General features: G+C 43.9%; 1 protein-coding gene across 2 annotated transcripts in view; it reads right to left on the bottom strand.

The window, feature by feature from the left end:
• Positions 1–595: 595 nt before the first annotated feature.
• Positions 596–25,746, bottom strand: part of LOC119967408 (chloride intracellular channel protein 5-like) — a 179,131-nt gene continuing 153,980 nt past the window's right edge. For both annotated transcript variants that reach the window (XM_038799924.1, XM_038799925.1), the window contains 2 exons: positions 9,363–9,544; positions 596–7,140 (listed from right to left, as the gene is read on the bottom strand). In XM_038799924.1, coding sequence (XP_038655852.1) covers positions 6,973–7,140; positions 9,363–9,544 — 350 coding nt within the window. In that variant the 3' untranslated portion in view covers positions 596–6,972. The remainder of the gene's footprint in view (positions 7,141–9,362; positions 9,545–25,746) is intronic.

Here is a 25,746-nt window from a genome sequence, read left to right as displayed (position 1 = left end):
GCTGGGCAGGCTCGAGGGGCTGAATTGCCAACTCCTGCTTTTCGTTCTTATGTTATTGTGGTAGTCACCACTGTTGTATTGTTGTATTGTATATATCGTATATAAGGTGTATTACGGTAAGGCTCCTGTACTACAGGTACAGGGGTAGATCCCTGCCTGCTGGCTCCAGCCAGTAGGCGGAGTATAAATGTGTGGGCTCTCTGAGCTGCAGCCTGGAGTTTGTACTACAGGTATGGGGCTATATCCCTGCCTGCTTGCTCCGCCCAGTAGGCGGAGTATAAATGTGTGGGCTCGCCGAGCTGCAGCCATTTCGGCAGCAGCTGCAGGAGGCTACACATCTCTGCGCAATAAAGCCTTGATTACACTCTACTCTCGTATCGTCGTAATTGATAGTGCATCAGTTATGTTCCAGGTTAATCATGACATTGAGGTCAATTCATGTCACGCTAATGATGCACTTTCAGAGTATGTGGAATTTAGCAGTGAACAACTTTTTCAGTGAAGAGGACCCCATGTATCCAAAGAGTTCCGATTCTGTTACACCTAACATTTGTGCCAATTTATATTTACAAAAAAGACAAGAGGATTCAAATTATGCTGTGAAAATATACAATTTTATTTCCTTAGCAGCTGCCAGTCAACACTGCGGAATAATTATCTAACCAGTGCAAATAATCAGAGCAAAATATTAAATCATTTCAGAACTAGCTTCATCCAGTGGGAGTCTCGATTGTATATTTTGATTAAGATTTGCACACAGCCTTGCTATAATGCCATAACGAGACACGTTGGACATCTTACAAGTGCCCAACATTTCAGTATGTAATTTGAGAGAGTTGTTCTTAAAATTCAACTAATATTCCTATTTATGAAAGCCATTTAATAATTATTTGGCCAATAATGAATAAAAACAAAGGCTTTTAAGATTCTTAAAAAATAAACCAAAACAAGAGTTGTGAGAATTTATACCAAATTACAGATGGTGACTAATGTCGTTATCACAGGTAACAAAATCAGAAAGGCCTTTTCTGACTAGAACTCTATATCTCCACAACTGTTTGTATTTTTAGTTACAACACAGTGTAAAACAATTCATGTGTATCATAGATATATCTCATGGGAGCCGCACAGAACACATAAACCAATAGAAAACAATGACTTTCACAGACCATTAAAAATTTACAGTACTGGAGAAGGACATTTCCACTCTCCATTTATGTGAGCTCGTGGCTAGAGCAGCCCATTCACATTGCCCAATCTCGCCTCACAATCCTGTGGTACTTTCCCACTTTGGACAAAGTGGTCTCTGCTTCAACTGCTTTCAGTGGCAAAGCATCCCTCCTCCGAACAACTCCATTAAAAAAAACATTTCTGCTTTCCTCTCTGCTCACTCCTTTAGTCACAGTATTAAATTAATGATCCCTTCTTTACTGATTCCTCAACCAGAGAAAAATCATCTTTTTGTGATCCAGACTTTTCCGGATTTTTTAAGCCTCCTTTAAATCTTCTCTCATTCAATGGAAGAATCTAAATATATCAACCACAGATTCTCAACCTTAGTACCAATCTGCTGAATCTATAAGACAAATGCATAGCACGTTTCCATCATCAGTGCCACTTGCTTTCTTTACAGTACCACAACTGTTCTGTTGTGCTGGGCTGTTGGCCAACTGAGTTTAGAGGACGCAGCCGCAAGAGTTGATACTGTTGAACATAAACATGAAATGCTGTGCCAAATGAAAGAGATCTCCCCCTCCCCGTGTACTCTTTTTCCATTCCTGAGTTACTGTTATGCTTAGGCATCATTAACATAAGATTTGTATTTATTTCAAACTTTTACTGTTAATCCTAATTCAATATTTTCACAAATTATTTTATTTTATTTTTTTAATTAATTTATACGATGTGGGCATTGCTGGTTAGACCAGCGTTTATTGCCCATCCCTAATAGCCCTTCAGAAGGTGGTGGAGAGCTGCTTTCTTGAACCGCTGCAGTCTTGCAGGTGTAGGAACACCCACTGTGCTGTTTGGGAGGGAATTCCAGGATTTTTCCCCAGCGACAGTGCAAGAATGGCGATATATTTCCAAATTGGTGTGATGGGCGACTTGGAGGGGAACCGTCTAGATGGTGAGGTTTCCCGGTTCTGCTGCTCTTGTCCTTCTACATGGCAGTGGTCATGGGTTTGGAAGGTGCTGTCTAAGGAACCTTGGAGAGTTACTGCAGTGCATCTTGTAGATGGTACATACAGCTGCCACTGTTCGTCAGTGATGGAGGGCTTGAATGTTTGTGGAAGGGGGAGCAATCAAACAGGCTGTTTCACCCTGGATTGTCAAGCTTCTTGAGTGTTGTTGATGCTGCACTCATCCAGGGAAGTGGAGAGTTATTATTATAGGTTTCTGGGATACAAACTGAAAGACTAGAATTTTAGGCTGCATGAAACTTGGAATAGCAATGAAGGTAACTTCTTGGAATAGCAATGAAGGGGAGGGTCCTTGTGAGGGCGTAGTGATTTGAAATGGTTCTAATGATGGAGAATGTTACTTACAAGGTTAGGTTGGATAGGCTGGGGTTGAGTGGAAAATTGGTGGGTGTGTACAAGATCATGACAGTGCTTAGATAAAGCAGACAGGAAAAACTCTTCCCTCATTTTACAACGACCAGGAGACACTAATTTCGGAGTTTGGGCAAGAGATGCAGGGGGAATTTTAAATATCTTTTAATTCAATGAGTGACAATGACCTGGATCTCACTGCCCATGAGTGTGTTGATGCAGAATGAAACAATCATTTCAAAAGGAAATGCAGGTGGGCACATGAAGCGAATAAGCTTGCAGGTCCACACGGACGGAGCAGGGAGAGGGATTGAATGGATTACTCCATGGGGAGCTATGCTGTGGAGATGCTGGCGTTGGACTGGGGTGAGCACAGTAAGAAGTCTTACAACACCAGGTTAAAGTCCAACAGGTTTGTTTCAAACACTAGCTTTCGGAGCACTGCTCCTTCCTCAGGTGAATGATTCAAGACTTCAAGATTGATTCAAGAATGATTCAAGATGTTGTAAGACTTCTTACCATGGGGAGCTGGCATGAACTTGATGGGCTGAATGGTTGCTTTCTGTTCTGTAAATCACAATAAATAATCTGAAGTAAATGTATTATACCTTATGAATCTACGCTATGTCCTTGAAATATGCAAAGACTATATAAAAGGTCAAGGCTGTTTAACTGTGTACACTAGGAAGAGTAACAATGGACAGGCTGCTGTTGAAGCTGACAGGAGGAAGGTGCAATGGAAAAGCCTGGTGGTATCTCTGGTTAACCTGATTATGACTGAATGATAGGCTGACTTTCATCTCACTAAATGTAGAGGGAACAACAACCCAGGGAAATCCTGTGTATATGGATTACTTCTGCTGGTGTGAACTAATAGAAAGCTTAGGTATAGCAGTACCCAGCCTTGGCAAGATTCTGCCGTGACACCCAGTACAAACATGTTTCCATCCATGGACCGTTAGTTTGAGATGTATGTAACATTGTTGGATGCTACGAAGTGAAGGTGACATACCTCCTCAATATCTCCCACCTCTCCACAGGGATGGAGGGAGGAATAATTACAGGAAATGATCTCTCATTGCCAAATTGCAACAGTTGGGTGGTAATAAATTAAAGAAAATTATTAAAACATTTTCTAGACAATTTGAGCAGTATTGAGGGATATGATATTTCCTTGGCAACGAGACTAATCAGATGGACAGCAATGGCCTTTTCCATTGTTGTACATTGCTACTTGTAGCTGCAGCACTGGCACAGTCCTGGTCACCAGGAATATTGCATGTGATGTAAAGAGATAATCAGAAATAGGAGGAGAACATTTTTCAGACGTCAAACACGATGCACGATATCATTTCAGTTAATAGTTCACTCATCCAGGGCCAGAGCAGTAAGGTGCTCAAGGAGAGTGATCAATTTAATTTCCTTCCAGTTATGATTGCTGACACTAGACCTGGAGATGGATGCAGTCCTGGATCAGCTGATTATTCTTTATGAACCAATTCAGAGATGCCAGGGATGGCTGAAAATTTAAGCTATTTCCAGTGCACCCCCACCATAGCTTGAGCAGAAAGGCAACAAAATTAGGCCAGAACCGATATATGCCAAGTCTTGATCTTCAGTCAAATCAATGCAGCAGTTTTCGGAGCTCATCTATCCCCTTTGGTGCTGTCTCTTTCTTTTCTGGTGCACAGCTGCAGTGCCACAGTGTTGTTCACCAGAAAACCTAGCTGTAACGTGGCTGAGAGTGGAAGCTGGGCTGGAGTAATTGTAGGGATGGGTTTTCAGGCAAAAGTCTGGTGGAATTGGCGGGACTGATTTAGGAAAATCTAATATATTTTCATGCCCATCTCCATTATTCCTTAAATATTCTTCAGTGTATTCAAAGAATAATACCAGTTACTATAAAAGTGAAAACATCAGTGCCTGTAATGGCCAACAATTGAGGGTATTTGGTGATATAATTTAACACCTTAAAAATCACTAGATATTTTTTAGCCAAACATACCGGGTCAACATTCGGTTATCAGTAATCAATTGTGATCAGCAATCAATGTAATCAACACTACTTAAACAACAGCAAAAGTTTATGTAAGTAGAGAAAACGTAGTAACATTTTATATCAACCCTGCATATGGTTACTGATGAATATGGATATTTGAAAAACTGAATGAAGTTTCAGTTTAGGCTGAATGAGCAACAGGCCCTAAAATGGTCAGTTCTTTCTTGTGATGGAACAAAAAAATGATGGTTAAAATACTAAAATGGGATACAATATGTGTATCTACAATGACTTGTAGTAAAGTTGAATGCAACCCCATGTCTACCTTTTACTCAAGATCTTCCATACTTCTGCCATAGTTCTACCAGAACATTTCAGCTGAAATCCAGCAAAATTTATAACAAGGGACAGAATTTATAATCCCCAGATCATGCCTTTTGAATCTCCTGAAGCAACCATTCAATACCCCAGAAGGCATCTATTGGGCTGATCCTATCTTACACTTCCTTTTCGGTTCTTTGACTATTAATTTCAAAATCTTTCAGTCTGATTAGTTTCGAGATGTACAATTGTTTGCCCTGTTTGCTCAGGTCACAGATAGCCAGCTTCCCTCACTGCAACATTTTCAGCTCGTACTTTCGGAAACTTGCCATGCAAAAAATATAAATGAGCAAAGGTAAGTCGAACTGATGGCAGTGAGTTGGATGTTCTGCTACAGCAAATTATGATCCACTATCTACACATCCACCTACAGTTATTAAACAAAACACCAGGGGGCGCAACTTAATCACTCTCATGTTAATTTTCTGATGCTGTACGAAAGAACAAAAAGATCTTCCCCCTCACTGTCACTAGCCTTTGTGTTTAAATGAACACTGATGTTTCAGATACAGGATTATATACCTATAGATTTTTGGTTTTGTTTCTACTGATAAATTCTACATTTTTCAATCATTTTTGATCAGTTGTCATTAACCTTCTGGAAAACAAGATGGGACAACCATCCCAAACTTGAATGTTTTGTGCCTTGAGATTTGTTTTCTCAGTTTCATAAGGGGTCAGGATGGCGCCCATTCATTCTACAAGAACAAGATCTGCTCTCATGTTGTGGGCTGCAGTCATCCTTTTTCTTGCTCTTCTAGTAAAATAGTAGACAAATAATCATATAAGAGGCATCAATATATTACTAAGAAATCACAGAATTCGAACCCATAAATTACAAACATTGTTTAATTTTTACTTTTATGCCTAATTTTATGCAATATATTCAATTTATATTTGTCAGCTTTTTAAAAATAAAATTTACAAAGGTGCAATGGGATACAGTATAGCAGGCTATCCATTTGATTACAAGTCTTCCCATAGGCATTCTGTGAAGAACAGTGGGACTTATTTTTAAATTCTAAAAGAGCTATAAAAGAAGATCATTGTTTTTTTTCATGGGCTATTTACTTTTTGTTTCAAAGTAATATTAGCTCTCAGAGTTGCTTTCACTCAAGCAATGAAAGTTCAGTAGTAAGACTGAAATGTTAAAAACAAACGGGAAGCCTTCACACTAGAAATTGTCCCTTCAACATTTCTGCTGAATGCAGAGATGAAATACAATACTAAAATGCTTTGAAATGAAACAGGAACATCCTTCAAAAGCATAACTGAACATTTTGGCTTTGTATGCCTTAGAAATAGCTGTCATATCTGATTCATTTAAGACTGATCTGGCTTTCAGACGCAATTAAGGTACCGTCAAAAAAAAATACTAACATTCTGATTGACTGTGCTAAGGATTTTTTTTAAAAAAAGATCCAATCAGTTATCGGCAGAGTTTGAAGCCTGCTTGCTTAAAAGCTGAATGAAGCCTTTGAGGTCAGAATGGACTGGGGCGACCAATCCGGATTCAGCTCCATGCCAGCCTATAATTACTTCATTATCATCATGACTTAAAAGTTGAGAGTTCAGAACTCCAAACTCAACAGTCAACTTAAGCTTTGGAAAAACAAATGGAATCAACATGGCTGTGGGTATTTTTAGAATTTGCAACACTTTTCAGATTCGAGAAGTGCTACGTTGGTTCCTTGAACATTCCCCACGAACTTGTGGAGGTTTTGACATTAAAATGTACATGTAAAGGCTGGCTGAAATTTTAACATAAGGTTTTAAAGCTCCAAGCAGTTTCTTTCAAGAATGAGTCAGTCGTCATTAATTTAGGGGGGTGGAAACAGATCACACTAAAATCTATGATCAGCGCTCAATTAGACATTTGCCATGTTATTTACAAGCATAAAACCAACTAAAACTGACACAACTGAAATATTATGGTGCCAGCGAATGGGTTTAGATTTAATAATCAAGGCAATCAAAAGCATTCTTGTGATAGGAGAACCATTTTGTGTCATTAGCATTGATACTCAATAACACATTGATCTAGGATCTTGAAAGTCGTCTCGCCACATCTGCATAGGCAGATTCAATTTCACTGTCTGCCGCACATGTATTGGTGAACTCATCCCGTGCATAGGCATTCTTCAGGTATCGCCAGACTCCAGTCATTTCTGCTGGGATCTCAAAGTTCCGATACTTCATTGCTACAACCTGATAAACAAGGAAAAAAATGTGTCAGCCAAAAGATTCCTCTTCTATCCTGCTTTCATGGACATTCACTGTGGACGCAACAACTCGCCCTACTGGCTAGTTTTCAATAGAGAACATAACATAAGAACTAGGAGCAGGAGTAGGCCATCTGGCCCCTCAAGCCTGCTCCGCAAATTCATCTCATCATCTCACTAGCCAAAATTCTGTAACTATCCCAGAGTGTTTTCTAAGTTGCATGAGTGAACATTGCAGAAATGTCTATGGGTTATTTTTAAAAAAGAAATCCTATTCCTCAATGTTTTACAATGTGCAGGAGCTGTTTGGTGCATTTCCTAATTTACGGATTGTACAGTTCCAGTTTATTCCATAATTAAGGATAGAAAAGCAGTGGGTTAGCCCTGCTGCCTCACGGCGCCGAGGTCCCAGGTTTGATCCCGGCTCTGGGTCACTGTCCGTGTGGAGTTTGCATATTCTTCCCGTGTCTGCGTGGGTTTCGCCCCCACAACCCAAAGATGTGCAGGATAGGTGGATTGGTCATGCTAAATTGCCCCTTAATTGGAAAAAAATAATTGGGTACTCTAAATTAATTTAAAAATAAAATAAAAATAAAGGATAGAAATGTCAGTGTTTGCTGCCTCCATTTCCCTAGTGATGGAAATTGCAGGGGTCCTAGCCCAGAGAGAGTGGGGATGTGTTGTTCTGTGATTTACTCTTTCTTAAGCTCAGACGCCCATGGTTCAAGAAATATCTAGGATCAAGCAAAAGAGATTAGAGGAGTGAAATTGGAATATGTCAGCAGCACAAAATGGGCCCATAGCTAAATTTTCACCGCGCCTAAACTGCTTTCCATTATAGTTCGCAGAATGATAACTTGAACTCATTCTAGTTCATCGTTCCTTTTACATGGTTTGATATTAAAAATCTTGGCAATATTTTCCAAGTGAATTCTAAATAAAAACTGGTAAAAAAATAGTCTTCCGATATGCTCCAGTCCCGTTTTATGCTGCTGGAAAACATCACTTCAGCCTCGAAGATCTTGTAAGCTCTAATCTCTGGTAATGTGTTACAACAATTCTAAATAAAGCAGTTTAGTGCTGTGCATTGTAGCCACCTGGGGTGGCCACGTCCCGATTCCAAAATTGTCATTCGCAAAGAGTACAGGGAAAATTGGACAGTACTAGGAAAACAAGCAGGTGCAAGGTTTGCCTGTGGATTGGAACTTGCAGATCCCAGACAGAACTGATACTACAAGCCATTAGCATAGTAATAAGCTATCTCCGGGGACAAAAGTGAAACATTTAAACAATCGGTACCAGGGCAGACTCCCCGGCACCAGTGGAGACTAAAACAAAGACAGGCCAACGATTACTTAGTGCCCGCCCAGCGATCGAGGAACGACCCCTTTATTGGAGAGAATCGACACAAATGATTGGGACATGGTCCAATTAATTGGGACCAAGTTCAGGAACCGCCCAGAAAGGCGCGAAACCCTTTGGGGTATAAAACAGAGTCCCCAAGGTCAGAGCTCTCTCTTAAGAACTCTTGTTCTTCACCTTGGTATTTGGCTCTCAACGACGAGAGGCCCGCCAAGCACCAGCCAAGTAAGTCTAAGGTCAACGCACGCTACGAGATAGGCGCTCCTAGCTACTATTCTATACCAGGTCGAAACCAGCAGTATCAGAACCGGACAACGGCCATTGTTCCTCTGACTGAGTGGGTGCCTGAAGCTAAGTATAGGCTTTTAGTAGTAGTTGCAGTTTAGTAAGTAGAGTTTGTGCATGAGTAATAATTGACTGTGTGTGTAAATAAATGTGCATTGATTTCAAACTTACTAACTGGTGTATCGAGTTATTGATCAGTATTCGGTTTTGAACCTTGTGGTGGTATCAGAAAGATACCTGGCGACTCTTGAGCAAAGGTAATTAAAACAGAGCAAATTAAGGAGAGCATAATGAGCAACAGCATTCATCAGCACTAGGCTATTTGATATAACCCCATGAACTGAACTAAACTGCTTTATTTAGGATTACATAGGCAACCCGTGTTTCGCAATAGACAGCTAAATAGGATAGCAGATAATTTTACTAGAGAAGTGGAAAATCAAATAACAATACAGACCAGTTAAGAGCGGAAAATAGAAACTGGAAAATTTCTCCCCAACACTCAAAAATTAAGAGCAAGAGAAGATTTTTAAAAAGAGGTATATTAAGGTTATCAGTTACCTTCACAATATGAAGCTTGGGCAGAAGGTTGCAATCAGCCAATGTTAGCTCATCGCCATCAATGAATCTGCGATTGGATACATTGACATCGTCAACACAGTCAGCATCAATCTCTTCGGGCAATGGACTGTTCAGGTATCCATCCAGTACCTTCATGGCTTTTATCAGACTCCTTGCCAGACCTGAAATTGAGAGCAAGTTCTACTTTTAGGTTATCAGTTAACGTTACCTGACTTTTCCTTTATCTCATATGATAACATCGAATGAGAACATATCATTATCGGGCATCCTTCTGGATTTGGTCAACTGGGGCCAATGCTTAGTTTTAAGTACTCAGCCCTCAAGCAAGCTTTTATTTTTTAATGTTATGTTTTTTGATGACTCTGTGCTCAGCAAAGTGAAGAATTTCAATTGAAGGTCTTGTTTTTATTATCCATATGATGTGGGCAATGCAGCCAGCACTTATTGTCCATCCCTAATTGCCATTGGGAAGATGGTGTGAGCAATTTTGCTGAGTATAACAGAATGGCTTGCCAGGCAAGTTCAGCGAACAGCTGGAGAGTCAAAAGCATTGTTGCATTGCTGGAATTGCATATAAGCTGGACCAGACCAGCCAAAGTCAGGAGTTTTCTATCCCAAGAGGACATTAGTGAATCAGATTGTTTTGTTGTAAAAACCTATCACAATTTGTGATATTAGATTTTGATTCCAGATTTTATTTAATTAATTTAAATTCTCCTGCTGCCAAGGTTGGATTTGAGTTCAAGTATCTGGAACATTTCAAGAACAGAGAACGCCAGAAAAACTCAACAAGTCTGCTAACATCTAGGGGTCATTATCTTAGGCCTCAGATAACGATTACAGTTTCAAATCTATCTTTTGAAAAATTCTTTTGCGGGGATTATACACTATAGACCTGGAGAACCTATGTCAACATAAGACTGCAAATGATCCTTCCACCCATCCCCAATCACCATGTGTTAAATGTATTGACCTCAAACTACCACAGAGCACAAACATATGGCAATGTGACATATCCAAGACCCATAAGAATTAAACCAGCAAAAATTAAGTATCTTCTAAAATAAGCAAATGGACATCACCAATGGGAAGTCCACCTAGATTCAGTGTTGCGATTCCAGCCACAGTTACCATCACGCCCCTCTTTGCACCAATAATTTTAAAGATTGCTGAAACTGAAGCCTTTTGTTAAAAAAAAACGAATTACTTATCTAAAAACAGTAGAGTGTTACTTTTCTCTTTGCCAGCCAAATTGCCACATTTAAGATTTGGCATCTATTGGAAATGAAATTCAAATAGTGTATAAGGGGCAGCCAATCCATTACTTCCCATTTTGTGTCCCTGTCAAAGCTGTATTTCAAGTGCACTGTAGCACTGTGGATAGCACAATTGCTTCACAGCTCCAGGGTCCCAGGTTCGATTCCGGCTTGGGTCACTGTCTGTGTGGAGTCTGCACATCCTCCCCGTGTGTGCGTGGGTTTCCTCCGGGTGCTCCGGTTTCCTCCCACAGTCCAAAGATGTGCAGGTTAGGTGGATTGGCATGATAAATTACCCTTAGTGTCCAAAATTGCCCTTAGTGTTGGGTGGGGTTACTGGGTTATGGGGATAGGGTGGAGTTGTTGACCTTGGGTAGGGTGCTCTTTCCAAGAGCCGGTGCAGACTCGATGGGCTGAATGGCCTCCTTCTGCACTGTAAATTCTATGAAATCTATGAAACACACCTCAGCAATCTTATATTTATTAACCCTTGGTTAAAGAAGTTATATAAGGAAGCCGTCATGATTTTAATGTCTTTTCTTTCACAATATCCCCACTCCACTTATTAAAGCTATCTGTATGAAGTACTGTGAATAGTTTATTGACTGACACACAATACACAAATGTAACCTAGATAACTGCAATGACTCCACACCCTCTGACCTCACATGGAAGCACTCAATATACTGATTGTCAGGGAGATAATTTTATTGAAACATAGAGGAATCTGATGGGGCTTGACAGGATGGACACTTCCCTTGGCTGGTGAATCTAGAACAGCAGAGTGCAGTCTTAGGATACGGGGCGAATCCTGTAGGACTGAGATGAGGAGAAATTTCCTGACACAAAGGGTTGTGAATCTCTGAAACTTTCAATTCCAGAGGGTTGTGAACCCTCCATCATTAAGTGTATTCAAGGGTGACATTGATCATCTCTCAGGGAATCCTGATCATATTGAGTGGCGGAGCAGGCTTGAGGGGCTGTTTACTCTACTCCTGCTTATATTCTTCTATATTTCATCTCATACAGACTTATAAACCGTACAACAATTACCATTATTAATTAACATTAGATGTGCAAGATCACCACCACAGCTCCTAAAAATGTTCCTAATGTACTGCCAGAAAGGACACCTAATATTTTATGCTTTATTCTATGTAGCACCTGTGAAAGGAAACACAATTTCCATTCCACATTCTATTAAGTGGCATTGTTAAGAAAATGAGCGGCAAGCAATCTGATCTGAATCTAATCATTTCTCCATGTCATCAGTGGCATTAGCGTCACTGAATTCCCCACTATCAGCCTCCTGCGGGTTACCAATGGCTGGTCCTGTTCAGTTTCTGGTCTCATAAATACTGTGGCAGATCAGAGCCAGTAATTTTGCAGTAATGAGTAACTCGCTTCCTGACTCCCGAAAGCCTGTCTACAAGGCAAACGTCAGGAGTGTGATGGTACACTCTCCGCTTGTCTGGATGAGTGCAGCTCCAATAACACTCAACAAGCTTGGTACCATTCAAGACAAAAGCCCGCTTGATTGGCACACCACCCACCACCTTAAACATTCACTGCTTCCACCATCAAAGTACGGTGCCAGCAGTATGCATCGTCTACAAGATGCACTGCAGCAACTCACCAAGTCTCCTTCGCCAGTGCCTTGCAAACTCATGAGTAATACCATCTAAAATCACAAGGGCAGCAGATGCATGGAAACACCACCAGATGCAAGTTTACTTGTCTGGCCAGCTCAGTCGGTAGAGCATGAGACTCTATGTATGTACTTCCAAGTCACTCATCATCCTTACTTGGAAAAATATCAAGTCTTTCATTGACACTGGGTCAAAATCCTGTAACTCCCTCCCTAACTGCACTGTGGGTGTACCAACAGGGACTGCAGCAGTTTCGGGATGGGCAATAAATGCTGGTCCAGCCAGCAACATCCATATTCGGGACAGGATTCCTGTTTGGGGGGGGCTATGTTGTCCCACCTCTGATAAATTGCCTCTGATTTGAGCTCACACTGGGAGCAGGAATCTGAGGTGATTCACTGTCCTTTGCCATGCAAATGTATGCATGGTGGAGGTTGCAAGGGATCCCCTCGTAAATCCTGCGATTGGGACGCCATTTTGAGTGGGTAGCTCAATGATGAGGTCCGTCGACTAGTCCCCCTAGCCCACAATGCAATTGCGCCCCCCTATCACGCGATGTGCTGGGTCATCCACTCCCCGCCTCACAGTATGAGAGTGCCCCGACACCCCCCCCCATGACCCCCCAATTACACAGACCCCCCCACCACAGACACCCATGAGAGACCCCAACAGAAACCCTCTCCATTACAGAGACTTTTGCCAGAAACCCCCAGAAGACAGACCCCAATAGAAATCCCCCCGATTACAGACCCTCACCAGACAACCCCATTAGAGACTCCCACCGGAGACCTCCATTTCAGAAACCCCCACCAGAGACCCCCTCATTACAGAGACCCTCCCTTAAGAGACCCTCCCATTACAGAGAAACCCTCCATTACAGAGACACTCCCCCATTACAGAACCCCCAATTTAGAGACTCCCACCAGAAAACCATCATTACACAGACCTCCACCAGTAATCCCCATTACAGGGACCCCTACCAGAGACGCCCCCATTACAGTGACTCGCCTGGAAGCTAGACAGCAGTCCAGACAGAGACAGTGAAGGCATCACTGCTTTAAAATTCACTTGTACTCCTACACCTGCTGGCTCGAGCAGAGAAAGCAGCACTTATAAATTCCTAGAAAGTGAAAATCATATCAGCTGGGTTTAACCCCCCTCAAGTCTGCAAGTCTTTCATTCACATCAGTGGGAAATTGCTTACACGAGGCGGTGAATGTTTAATTTCATTTCCCTTCGCGCTTCCATGGATCTCAAGTACCCTGCTGTGTAACTAACATCAATGTTTATAAATGTACAGCTATGATTGACAGCCCTTGGGCCACATCAAAAGCAGTTATGTTCTTTCTGCAGAGAAAAAGAGGAAATGCCTTTGATGTGGTCCAAGCGCTGTCAGTCATAGCTAGATATTTATAAACAATGTGGTACTTGAGATCCATTATTTCATGGCTGCAATGTGTGCGTGGTGAGTGGAGTGTTTATAAGCAACTCCAGCTTGTCAGGCTCTTTAGCGCTAGCGCTAATTCTAGCCCCAGCGGTTACACCACCCTGTGAGTTGGGAATTGCTTCCAATTCATGTTGGCAGAGTGCTGGTCCATTTGCATTTCCTGAATTGCACGCTATTCATTTCCAGCGGAAACACTTACGGATGGATTCTCTGTACTTGAGACTAAGTGTTGACGCCAGGGCAGGATTCGTGGACTATCACGACAGTAAAACTGTGCCGAACCTGGACCGATTCAGCGACTGTTGAAGAGCTAGCACTGGTACCACGAGGAACACAATTGATTCCAATGAGAAACGGTGTGGGATGCACCGGGTCCGTGACTGACACTCAGGACGCTGACAAGCTGCAGGCGCATATACATATTACAATCCCCATACACACTCATCCCAACTAACAAAATGGCACTGGTTGTGCTGGAGCATGCCCATCCCATCGATTGGTCAGTTGGTGCCAGAGGGCACCTGGGGGGTGGGGGGGCCTGGGAGAACACCCATATAACCTGTAGCCCTAAGTTCACAGTGGGCTGTCAGCGATGTGTGCAGCTGCATGGCTGCCTTGCAGGCTGCAGCAACGATGCTCAGTGCCCGTCCACCCCCACCCTATAGAACACCTCCTGGCCACACCCTGCTACTTCCGCTGAGCCCTGACCAGGGCCGGCTCAAGGCACCGGCAACTCGGGCGACTGCCCGGGGCGCCATGTGCTCGGAGGCGCCAGAGACTCGGGTCCCGCGCATGCGCAGTTGGGCCGGTGCCAACCAGCGCATGCGCGGTGGCCGCCCGCCCCCAGGGCGGCCCCCCCGCCCCGGTCCGCCCCCCCCCCCCCCCCGCCCCCCCCCCCCCCCGCCCCCCCCCCCCCCCCCCCCCCGCCCCGCCCCGGTCCGCCCCCCCCAATTATGCGATGGTAATGCCATTAAATGCCAATGGGAGATGGTTAGATTTTCTCTTGTTGGAAATGGTCATTGCCAGGCACTTGTGTGGTGTGAATGCTACTTGCCACTTATCAGTTCAAGCCTGAATGTTTTCCAGCTCTTACTGGATGTTGGCGCTGGTGCAGACTGCTTCTGTATCTGAGAGGTTGTGAGTGGTACTGAACATAGTTCAATCATCAGCAAACATCCCCAATTCTGCCACGTTTATGATAGAGGGAAGGCTACTAATGAAGCAGATGCAATGGCTGGGTCTAGGACACTATCATGAGGAACTCCTGCAGCAATGTCATGGGAAATTGTTCATTGCTTTCAACAACCGCAACCATTTTCCTTTGTGTTAGATATAAGTCCAACCAGAGGACAGTTTCCCCCCCTGATTCCAATTGCTTTTAGTTTTGCCAGGGCTTCTTGACAGAACATTTGGCCTAGTGCTGCCATAATGCCAAGGGCAGTCACTCAAGCCTTATCTCAAGTTCAACTATTTTGCAGATGCTTTGACCAAGGCTGTTAGTCACAGTAACTTAATTGCAGTGTTAAAGTAAGCCTACTTGTGACACGAATAAAAATTATTATAAATGAGGTCAGGAGTTGAGTGGCCCTTCCAGAACCCAAACTGAGCATCAATGAGCAAGTTGCTATGTAAATGACACCTTCCATCACTGCCTCGTGTTTGAAACAAACCTGTTGGACTTTAACCTGGTGTTGTAAGACTTCTTACTGTGCTCACCCCAGTCCAACGCCAGCATCTCCACATCATCACTTTATTGGTAATTAGGAAAAGGCTGATGGGGTGGCAATTGGTCAGGTTGGAATAGTCCTGCTTTTTGTGTACAGGACATATATGTGCAATTTTCCACATTGCCAGGTAGATGCCAGTGTTGTAGCTGTACTGGAACAGCTTGGCTAAGGGCACGCCAAATTCTAGAGCACAAGTCTTCAGAACTATTGCTGGAATCTTGTCAGGGCCCATAGCCTTTGCGGTATCCAGTGCCTTTAGCCATTTCTTGATATCATAATTGCATTGGCTGAAGACTGACATCTGTAATGGTGGGGGTCACTGGAGGAGGTGAGGTTGGATCATCCATTCAACACTTCTGGCTGAAGATTGTTGCAAATGTTTTAGTCTTATCTTTTGCGTGAATATGCTGGGTGCCCTATCATTAAGGGTGGGGTACATTCACTATGGCAATGCCTCTGCCAATCAGAGTCCATTTACCAACCAATCAGCACTCTCCTCTCATACGGTATCAATTTTTTGATTTGCCTGAATTACACTACATTCCTGCAAATGCTCTGACGAGTACGAGATGAAAAGATTTGTCAAAGAAAGTCTCTTTTTTCAACAATACTCAAGTTCTATACTATCAAACAACTACTTATATTATAAAAGCAATTACTGCGGATGCTGGAATCTGAAACAAAAACAGAAAATGCTGGAAATTCACAACAGGTCTGACAGCAAATGTGGAGAAAAAACAGACCTAACGCTTTGAGTCTGGGTGTCTCTTCGTCAGAGCCAGGAACTCTGAGACTGGAAAAATTTTGTGGAATTTTCCAGCCGTTCCCGTCGGTGGGATCGTCCGGTCCTGCCAATGATGAGCCTCTGCAGTGGGTTCCCCGGTGGTGGAGTGTGCAACCAATGGGACATCCCATTGACAACAGCGGACCAGAAGATCCTGCCACCAGCCAATGGTGGGCTGCAAAACACGCCGCAGAGGAGAGGAAAATCCTACCCATTAACTCTGTTTCTCTAGCATAACGTTCAATATTTAGGCCCCAACCGATACCATCCTGCAGCCATGCCTTTGTATTGGCTTTTGGAACACACTTATTAATCTCTATTTGCACTGACATCTGTTTTGTTTTGAATGCTGTGTGCATTCAGGTACAGAGCCTTAATGTTTGTTCTTCTGTTATTTTTATAACCTTTGGCCTCATTTGCTGATTCACTCTCAGACTTCCAGTCATAGTCTGTATCATTTCCCATATTTATACCTTCCTGGGGCTGGTTTAGCACACTGGGCTAAATCGCTGGCTTTTAAAGCAGACCAAGCAGGCCAGCAGCACGGTTCAATTCCCGTACCAGCTTCCCCGAACAGGCGCCGGAATGTGGCGACTACGGGCTTTTCACAGTAACTTCATTGAAGCCTACTCGTGACAATAAGCGATTTTCATTTAATTTCCTCTCTTCCCTGGTCTCTACTCTTTTACCACATCTGCCCACATTGATCACTTTAAAACACTCTCTACTTCCCCTGTTATATAGTTTGCAAGAACAATGGTTGCAGCATGGTCCAAGTGTAGATGGTCCAAGTGTAGATTGTCCAAATGTTGTAGTCCCCACCTTACAAATGTTACAGTCCCCACCTTCCCCAATACAGATACCAGTGCCCCACAAGCTGGAACCCACTTTCCCCAACCAAATCTTGAAGCCATGTATTCATCTCTCTAATGTTGCGTATCTTATTAGCACGTGACTCAAGTAAAAATCCAGATATTATAACGTTGGAGATTCTGCTTTCTAATTTAATACCTAGCAACTCATATTCTCAATGCATGACCTTTTTCCTCATTCTACTTATGTTGTTGGTACCTACATGGACCACAACAACTGGATCCTTCCCCTCCCACTGCATAGAACATAGAACAGTACAGCACAGAACAGGCCCTTCGGCCCTCGATGTTGTGCCGAGCAATGATCACCCTACTCAAACCCACATATCCACCCTATACCCGTAACCCAACAACCCCCCCCCCCCTAACCTTACTTTTTTTTTAGGACACTAAGGGCAATTTATCATGGCCAATCCACCTAACCCGCACATCTTTGGACTGTGGGAGGAAACCGGAGCACCCGGAGGAAACCCACGCACACACGGGGAGGACGTGCAGACTCCACACAGACAGTGACCCAGCCGGGAATCGAACCTGGAACCCTGGAGCTGTGAAGCATTTATGCTAACCACCAAGCTACCGTGCTGCCCTACCGTGCATGTTCCTCCCCAGCCCTGAGCAGATGTCCTGAACCCTGGTACCAGTCTGGCAACAGCCGCAGAGCTGTTTGCAGTCGGGCTGTGTCAATCTCCCTCACTATGCTGTCCCCTACTACCACTACATTCCTTTTAGCTCCCCCCACAGGAGGGGCTGTGGGCCGCAAGTAGCAGAATTGTATTCAAAATCAAGTACAACCTGTAACATTATGGCATGGACATTCCCTCACAGTATCATTACCATCAAGCCAGCGGACCTACCCATTTCAGTGAGGGATGTAACGGGGCATACGAGGTAATACTATTACTGACTGAGCTAGCCGAATCCTAAAAGACATACCTGCCAAATTGGACTCGAAACAGGTGATGAGAAAACCAACAGGAGTGAAACACTGACTAACCTTATTCTCACCAATTACCTGTTGCAGATCCGACTATCCATGACAGTATTGGTGGGAGGTATTTTTATTTTTTTTGGAAAAATATTTTATTGATGCATTCATATTATAAATTCTAACAGAATAAGCAACCACACACAAAACAAAAAAGAAAACCCAGCCAACATGGCTTACATAACACCCCAACCACAATTCCCCACCAACCTTCCCCCACCTTACCCAACTCCCCATGACTCCCCTTTTTACACCCCCCCACCCCCCCACACTGTTGACAGCTTAATTTTTCCAAAAAAGTTGGTAAACGGCTGCCACCTCTGGGAAAACCCTAGCATCGATCCCCTCAGGGTGAACTTGATCTTCTCAAGCCTGAGAAACCCGCCCATGTCACTAACCCACACCTCCAACTTCAGGGGTTCAGAGACCCTCCATGCTAACAAGACCCATCTTTGGGTTACCAGGGAGGCAAAGGCCAAGACATCGGCCTCTCTCACCCCCTAAAATGGACTCAGAACCATCCTTTCCTTCAGCACCTCAGACATGACGTCAGCCAACACCTGCCAGAATCCCCTAAGCTTTGGATGTGCCCAAAACATATGGACATGATTTGCAGTCCCACCCGCATACCACCCATACCTATCCTCCACCCCTTCAAAGAACCTGCTCATCTGGGCCACAGTCATATGTGCCCTGTGGACCACCTTAAATTGTATCAGGCTAAGCCTGGCACACAACAAGGATGCATTGACTCGCCTCAGGACGTCCTCCCATAACCCAGCCTCTAACTCCTAACCCAACTCTTCCTCCCTCCTTCCGCTTCACCTCCCCTATTAGGGATCCTGGTAGAAGGTTTTTTAAAAAGGGGTGAACTCAGTGTCAGTCTGTTAGCAGGGACAGTGGCATCATTAATAAAGGTGTAGGATAGAGCGCAGGCGAAGGGTGAAGCGGGACAGAGTGTCAAGAGAATGAGTCTGGTTATCTATTCCCATGGGAATATCAAAGGGGCGGGGGGGGGGGAAGAGGCAGGATGTGCAAATTTAGTCCCAGATTATCGACCACTTGAAGAAATTTGGAACCATTTTTACAGACCATGGGCTAAATTCTCCGACCCCCAGCAGGGTCGGAGAATTGCCTGGGGCCGCCGAAAATGCCGCCCCCACCGTGGCAGAGATTCTCCGCTACCCGGGAAGTGGCGGGGGCGGGAATCACGCCACTCCGATCGGAGAGGCCCCTGCGGTGATTCTCCGGCCCGGATGGGCCGAAGTCCCGCCACTGGGAGGCCTCTCCCGCTGCCGAGGTTTGAACCACCTCTGTAACGGTGGGGCAGCGGCGCGAGCGGGCCCCGGGGTCCTGGGGGGGGGGGGGGCGGGGGGCGATCGAACCCCGGGGGGTGCCGGTTTTTTGCGCCAGTCTTCTGGTGCCAACCACTCCGGCGCGGGGCTAGCCCCCAAAGGTGGGAAGAATTCCCCACCTTTGGGGAGGCCTGACCCCAGAGTGGTTGGCGCCACTCCCCTACGCCGGGACCCCCCGTCATGCCGGGTAGGGGAGAATCCCGCCCCAGCTCTGCAACCCAGCTTTAAATGTGAAAGGGGAGGATGGAGTGAAGGACGAAGATAAATATCTCCATGATCGGGATTTGAACTGGTTGGAGGAGGCTGATGTAATAGTGACTGAGGTCACCCAACTATCCTTAGTTGGTGTTGGTTATGGAATTGGAAGGGCTATACCCATGAACATAAAAATGTTTTGTCTGTTCAGAACATTATCAAAACACCTTCTCGGCGCAATGATCCGAGGGTAGAAAATGGAACAAACCTCCCAGGATTACTCAGAGATGGAAGTGGAAACTATTCAATAACAATATTTTGAGAAGCAACTACAGACATGAGTAATGACACTGTCCAAAAATTCTTTCTTCAATAGCGGAATTCTAATCATGCATTGATAATATTGACTATTAGTGTTTGCACAGACAGGAATAAAACTCAAACTTTGGGAAAAAAAACACTTGCTGGCAGAAATAGCAGGATATATCGGATGGATATGTGGCTGAGGAAATGGTGCGAGGGGGAGGCTTTCACATTCCTGGAACATTGGGACTGGTTCTGGGGGAGATGGGATCAGTACAAACTGGATGGGTTACATCTGGGCAGGACCAGGACTGATATCCTGTGGGAGGTAGGTGCTAATGTAGTCGGGGAGGGTTTAAACTAAAATGGCAGGTGATTGGAATCTATGCATAGAGTCAGAGGAGGGTGAAATACAGACCCCGAAAACAGACAGTAAGGAGAATAAGAAAAGTGATGGGCAGAGAATTCAAGGGCCAGAATAAGACAGGACCTCAGAGGAGGTTCATAAGCTGAGCATCAGTGACGTTATTGGTGAGTAAGCGCCACTGAATAGTACGATCGACAATAATGTGGATGAATTAATCACACAAATCAATGTAAATGGAGGGTAGTTGGAATTATGGATACATGGCGGCAAGTCGATCAGGGCTGGGATTAACGTGCAAACACGGGATTAAGGGTAGCGTATTGAGGTGGATAGGAAACTGGTTGGCAAACAGGAAACAAAGCGCAGGAATAAATAGGTATTTTTCCAAATGGCGGGCAGTGACTAGTGGGGTAGTGCAGGGATCAATAGATTCCAGCTATTCACAATATGTATTAATGATTTAGATTAGGGACACAAACCTGAGCGGGATGGTGAGCTGTGAGGAGGATGCAGAGATGCTTCAGTGTGGTTTGGACAAGCTGAGTGAGTGGGCAAATGTAGAGGACTTGTATTGTGGAAAAAGTACACTGTTTTGATGCTATTCACAATGTTTACAAATACTTGATTGTCAGTTCCTCGCCATTTCAAAAGAAGCTAAGTGCTTTTACTTCCACTTATATACAGGAGAGGGCACTTAGCTGCTTTTGATGTAGTGAGCAACTGTCTATCAAAGCAAGTGTGTTTATAAACATTGTGGTTAGCATCAAAGCAGTGTACATGAGATGCATTCAAGCGTGATGGGAAGGCTAGATGAACAACCACCATGCAGCTGACTCTGCAGTAATAAATCTGCCAATCACTCTAATGCAATATATTGCTATTTGAAATTGAATGGAAGAAAAATTGTTGGAGGGTGGGGGAGGAGAAAGGGCGGGGTCTGCTGTCGGTTTTCTGTATCAGGCTGACTGCTCAAAATGGCGGCCCAGTAGCAGGATTCCAACTTGCATACATTAGCATGGTAAAGGAGAGGGAAACTCAACTGGGCACCATTCAGAGCACCAGCAGAGACCAGTAGCAAGTCTCTACTAGTGGAAACACTTTGGCTCCAGAACAGAGAATCCAGACCCTGATCTCTGCAGTCCTACCACATCCATGAGAATAGCAGTGGACAATTAAACAACTAACTAGAGGAGCAGGGTCCACAAATATCCCCATCCTTAATTATGCTTCAGCCAGTGAGACAACACTAAAGACAAGACTGAACCATTTTCAAACATCTTGTGCCAGATTTGCCAAGCGGATAATCCATCAGGGCTTCCTCCCAAGGTCCCCAGCATCTGTAATGCCAGCCTTCAGCCAAGTTGATTCACTCCGTGTGATATCAAGAAACAGCTGAACACACTGGATACAGCAAAGGCTAAGGGCCCTGGCAACATTCCAGCTGAAGATTAGCATGCCCCTAGTCAAGCTGTTCCTGAACAACAATGGGCCGAACCAACAAAGGTGGAAAATTGCCCAGCTATATCCTGTCCACACAAAGCAGGACCAAAGCAATCCAGCCATCACACCCCATCAGCTTACTCTCAATAACGAACCAAAAGGTGGAAGAGGTTGTCGATCGTACTGTTCGGGGCGCTTACTCACCAATAATGTCACTGGTCCAAACGTGGACAAAGGAGCTGCATTCCAGAGATGAGGTGAGGTGAAAGTAATTGCAGATGACATGATAGCATTTGAAAGAATGTAACATCGAGGATTCTTGGTAAAATTAAAGTGGTCATGCTGCTGAACTAATGACCCAGAATAAAGATTAGGAGGCAAATGTTCAAATCCCATAAAGACGGTTGGAAATTTAAGTTCAGTTAATGAAATAAATCTGGAATAAAAAGTTGGCATCATTGGCATTATCATGAAACTGCCAGACTGCCTTACAAATCCATCTGGTTCAATAAAGTCCTTTAAAGAAGGAAATCTGCCACCCTGATCAGATCTGGTCTATAATGTGATCTCAGATGTACAGTAATGTGGTTAAGCTCTTAATTGCCTGCCACCTGAAATGCCCCAACAAACCATTAGGGATGGAAAATAAATGCTGGCAGCCTTGCCAATGACACCCACATCCTACGAACAATATTAAAATTGCAAGAAACTTTCTTTTGAATGGAGATGGTTATGTTTGTTGGAAGCCAATCATCTCCATTGCAGGCGTTCAACAGGGTACTGTCCTCTGCCCAAACACCTTCAGCTGCTTCATCAATGATCTTTACTCCATCGTAATATCAGAAGTGGAGATATTCGCTGTTAACTATATTGATGTTCGAATCCATCTGGAATTTTGCAGATAATGGACTGGATTTTCCACCGCATCGTGAACTCTGTTACTGACGGTGGAGAATCCAGCGTCAGGCAGAACATTGGATCGGCACCTCAGTCCCCACTGTCAGGATCAAGGCTCATTCCCCACGCCAGCAGGAGGATGCAAATTGGTCATGGGTCAGTAAGACTAATTTGCATCCTGTTAATGGGCCGGTCACCATATTCTCCAAGCCCTCGTGATTCTCTGGTCCACTGGGTCAGGAATCACGTGGGCAATTGGTGCAGATATTTACAAACGTGTCCCTGATGCGATGGACCTAGGGGTGGGCCAAGGGGTTAACTCTTCAAGGGAATTGCCCCAAATTCCATCAGAGCCACCTTTCCTTCTCTCCCCCCACCCCCTCCCCGTCGCCCCAGGGAAGGGTCTCTCTTATGAAGGGGGCTCTGGTTAGGAACTCTTTAATTAGGGGTTCACTGGTGGGGCTCTCATTAATTAAGGAATCTCTGTTGGGGATCTCTTTAATTAGGGAATCTCTGGTGGGGATCTCTTTAATTAGGGAATCTCTGGTGGGGGTCTCTTTAATTAGGGGCCTCTGGTGCAAGATCAGGTCAGAGGTTGAGTGTCCTCTGGCGATGATTCATCTCCTGACTCCCCAAACCTTTCCTCCATTTAATTAATTTAATTTATTGACACCCCATCCATCATCTTAAATATTCACTCACATCCCCCACCACCATCACTGGTTCACTGTACTGCAATGTGCACCATTTACAGGATATGCTGCAGCAACTCACCAAGCTTCGCTAGCAGCACTTCCTGAACATTACCATTGATAAGACCAAGGGCTTCTCCCCCTCCAAGTCACACACCATCCTTCATCATTGCTAGGTCAAAGTCCAAACAGCATTGTTCAAATAGCCTCAAGGATTCCAGCAATTCAAGAAGACAGCTCTTTTCAAGAGAAATTTGGGATGGACAATGTATGTTGGTCTTGCCAATGAAGTACACATCCCATGAATGAATAAAAAAATAGCAAAATAGCAAATAATTGTAAAGATGGCTCTAGATAAACAATCAATGGGAAGCTTAGCAAACTTGTAAACATGTGTCTTTGGGTAGTTAGAAACTTCGGTGATGGGACACACACTTGGGCTCTCTTCAAGCAGTGCCGAAATTCAGAGAGGTTGGGTTAAGGGTCCTGAATGGAGAGTGGGTATGTTCTACATCAGGGAAACATAAACTCTTAATACTGTCTTCTCAGTATTGGCTAGTTTGGAAACGGTCAAACATACAGCTAAAATATTTTTAAAATGCACTAATTTTAGATTTTATTTGAGATGTATGGGCAAATACCAACAAATGCTTTCAAAAAATTTTGGCAGCGTTGAAATCTTTGCTGGAGCTGCCTAGGAGCAGATGCGAGAACCTGTGCCAATATACAGTTTGTTATTTGAAGTTCTGTTGACTTCCTTCCGAGCGGAACTGTTGTTGCAGGTCAATGACAATTAAACTTTAATTGGTTCAAGTACAGTATAGGGAGTTCAAGACTGTCACTGCACACAAGGTTGCAATTATGAACTGATGCCCTGTTTAATCAACAAGTTGCAAAAAATCTGTTGGTGGAGAAAGCTCTATTCATTTATCTAAGGACATGAAAACTTGAGATATTGATGAGCTTGTGATCTTAATTCTAACAAATAAAATGATACAGAGAAGACATCATATTTACAGATGTCCTTGTGATTGTATGCAGTACCACATAATAATGAGTTTAGCATAGCTTAGTGGAGTTATTTATTGAGAAGGGTTAAAATGCAATGCTCAACCTCTCACATGAAAAATATTCTTAATTTTGCGATAATGTACAGAATTTGTAAAATTCTGCATCTATCTCCTCTCTATTACAATACAGCACAGGAGTGAAAGTAGAATCCAGGCCTCCATGTTAATGCTTACAAACTGCCTAAACTCAATGCAACAGCATTTAGGAAGAGGATTCAGCCATTGATGTCCTCAGACTTCATATCATACTGTCACTCTCCATCCATTGGAGGGTTTCAGAGGTTCTGTCCTGACTGCTGCATTATAATGCATTTGTGTGTCTAAAAAATGGATTCTAGAGCTTCCTTTTTCAGTTATCATCCTGAAAATGAGTTAGACTTGCCAGTGTAAATGTTGCACGACCAGGGAAAATAAAAATTGGACAATTCCAGGTTTACTACGTGACAAGTTATTCTGTCTGGATTCCACTATGCCACGTTGCACATTGTAACATTCAAGAATGGAATTGTGTGAATGGGATTACTTGCAGCATTGCCCTGTAGTGAGTTAACAGTACAGAATCACAGAACAGTTACAGCACAAGTGGTGCCCATTCATCCCATCGTACCTGTGCTGGTTCCTTGAAGGAGCAATTCACCTAGAGCCACTCATCCACATTCTCCCTGTAAGCCCTGCACGTTACCCTTTTGCAGCCTCTTGAAAGCCTCAATTGAAGCTGATTTCAACTACACTCTCAGGCAGTGCATTCCAGATTTTAGCCAATTGCTGTATGTGAAAGCTTTTTCTGATGTCACCATTGCTTATTTTGCCAATCACCTTAAGCCTATTTAAATCCCTCTGGTTCTCGATCCTTCCACCCACACGATTTTGAATAATTGTATCAAATCTCTTCCCAAAGGGGCAACATGGTGGCACAGTGGTTTGCACTGCTGCTTCACAGTGCCAGGGAGCTGGGTGCAATTCCAGCCTTGGGTGACTTTATGGAGTTTGCACTTTCTCCCCATTTCTGCTTGGTTTACACCCGGGTGCTCCGGTTTACACCCACAGCCCAAAGATGTGCAGGTTAGGTGGCTTGGTCATGCTAAATTACCCTTAGTGTCCAGGGATGTGCAAATCAGGTGGGGTTATGGGGTTACGGGTATAGGGCGGGGCAGTGGACACAGATTGGATGCTCTTTCAGAGGGTTGGTACAAAATCGATGGGCTGAATGGCCTCCTTCTACACTGTAGGAATTCTATGGTTCTCTTCTTCAAGGAAGACACCCCCAACTTCTCCAATCTATCAATATAACTGAAGTTCCTCATCCCTGGGGCATTCTATT

This window comes from Scyliorhinus canicula, chromosome 6 (genome assembly GCF_902713615.1).
Source record: "Scyliorhinus canicula chromosome 6, sScyCan1.1, whole genome shotgun sequence".
NCBI lineage: Eukaryota > Metazoa > Chordata > Chondrichthyes > Carcharhiniformes > Scyliorhinidae > Scyliorhinus > Scyliorhinus canicula.
Note: the sequence above shows the minus strand (reverse complement) of the source record. Positions and strands in the feature narration are given on the sequence as shown.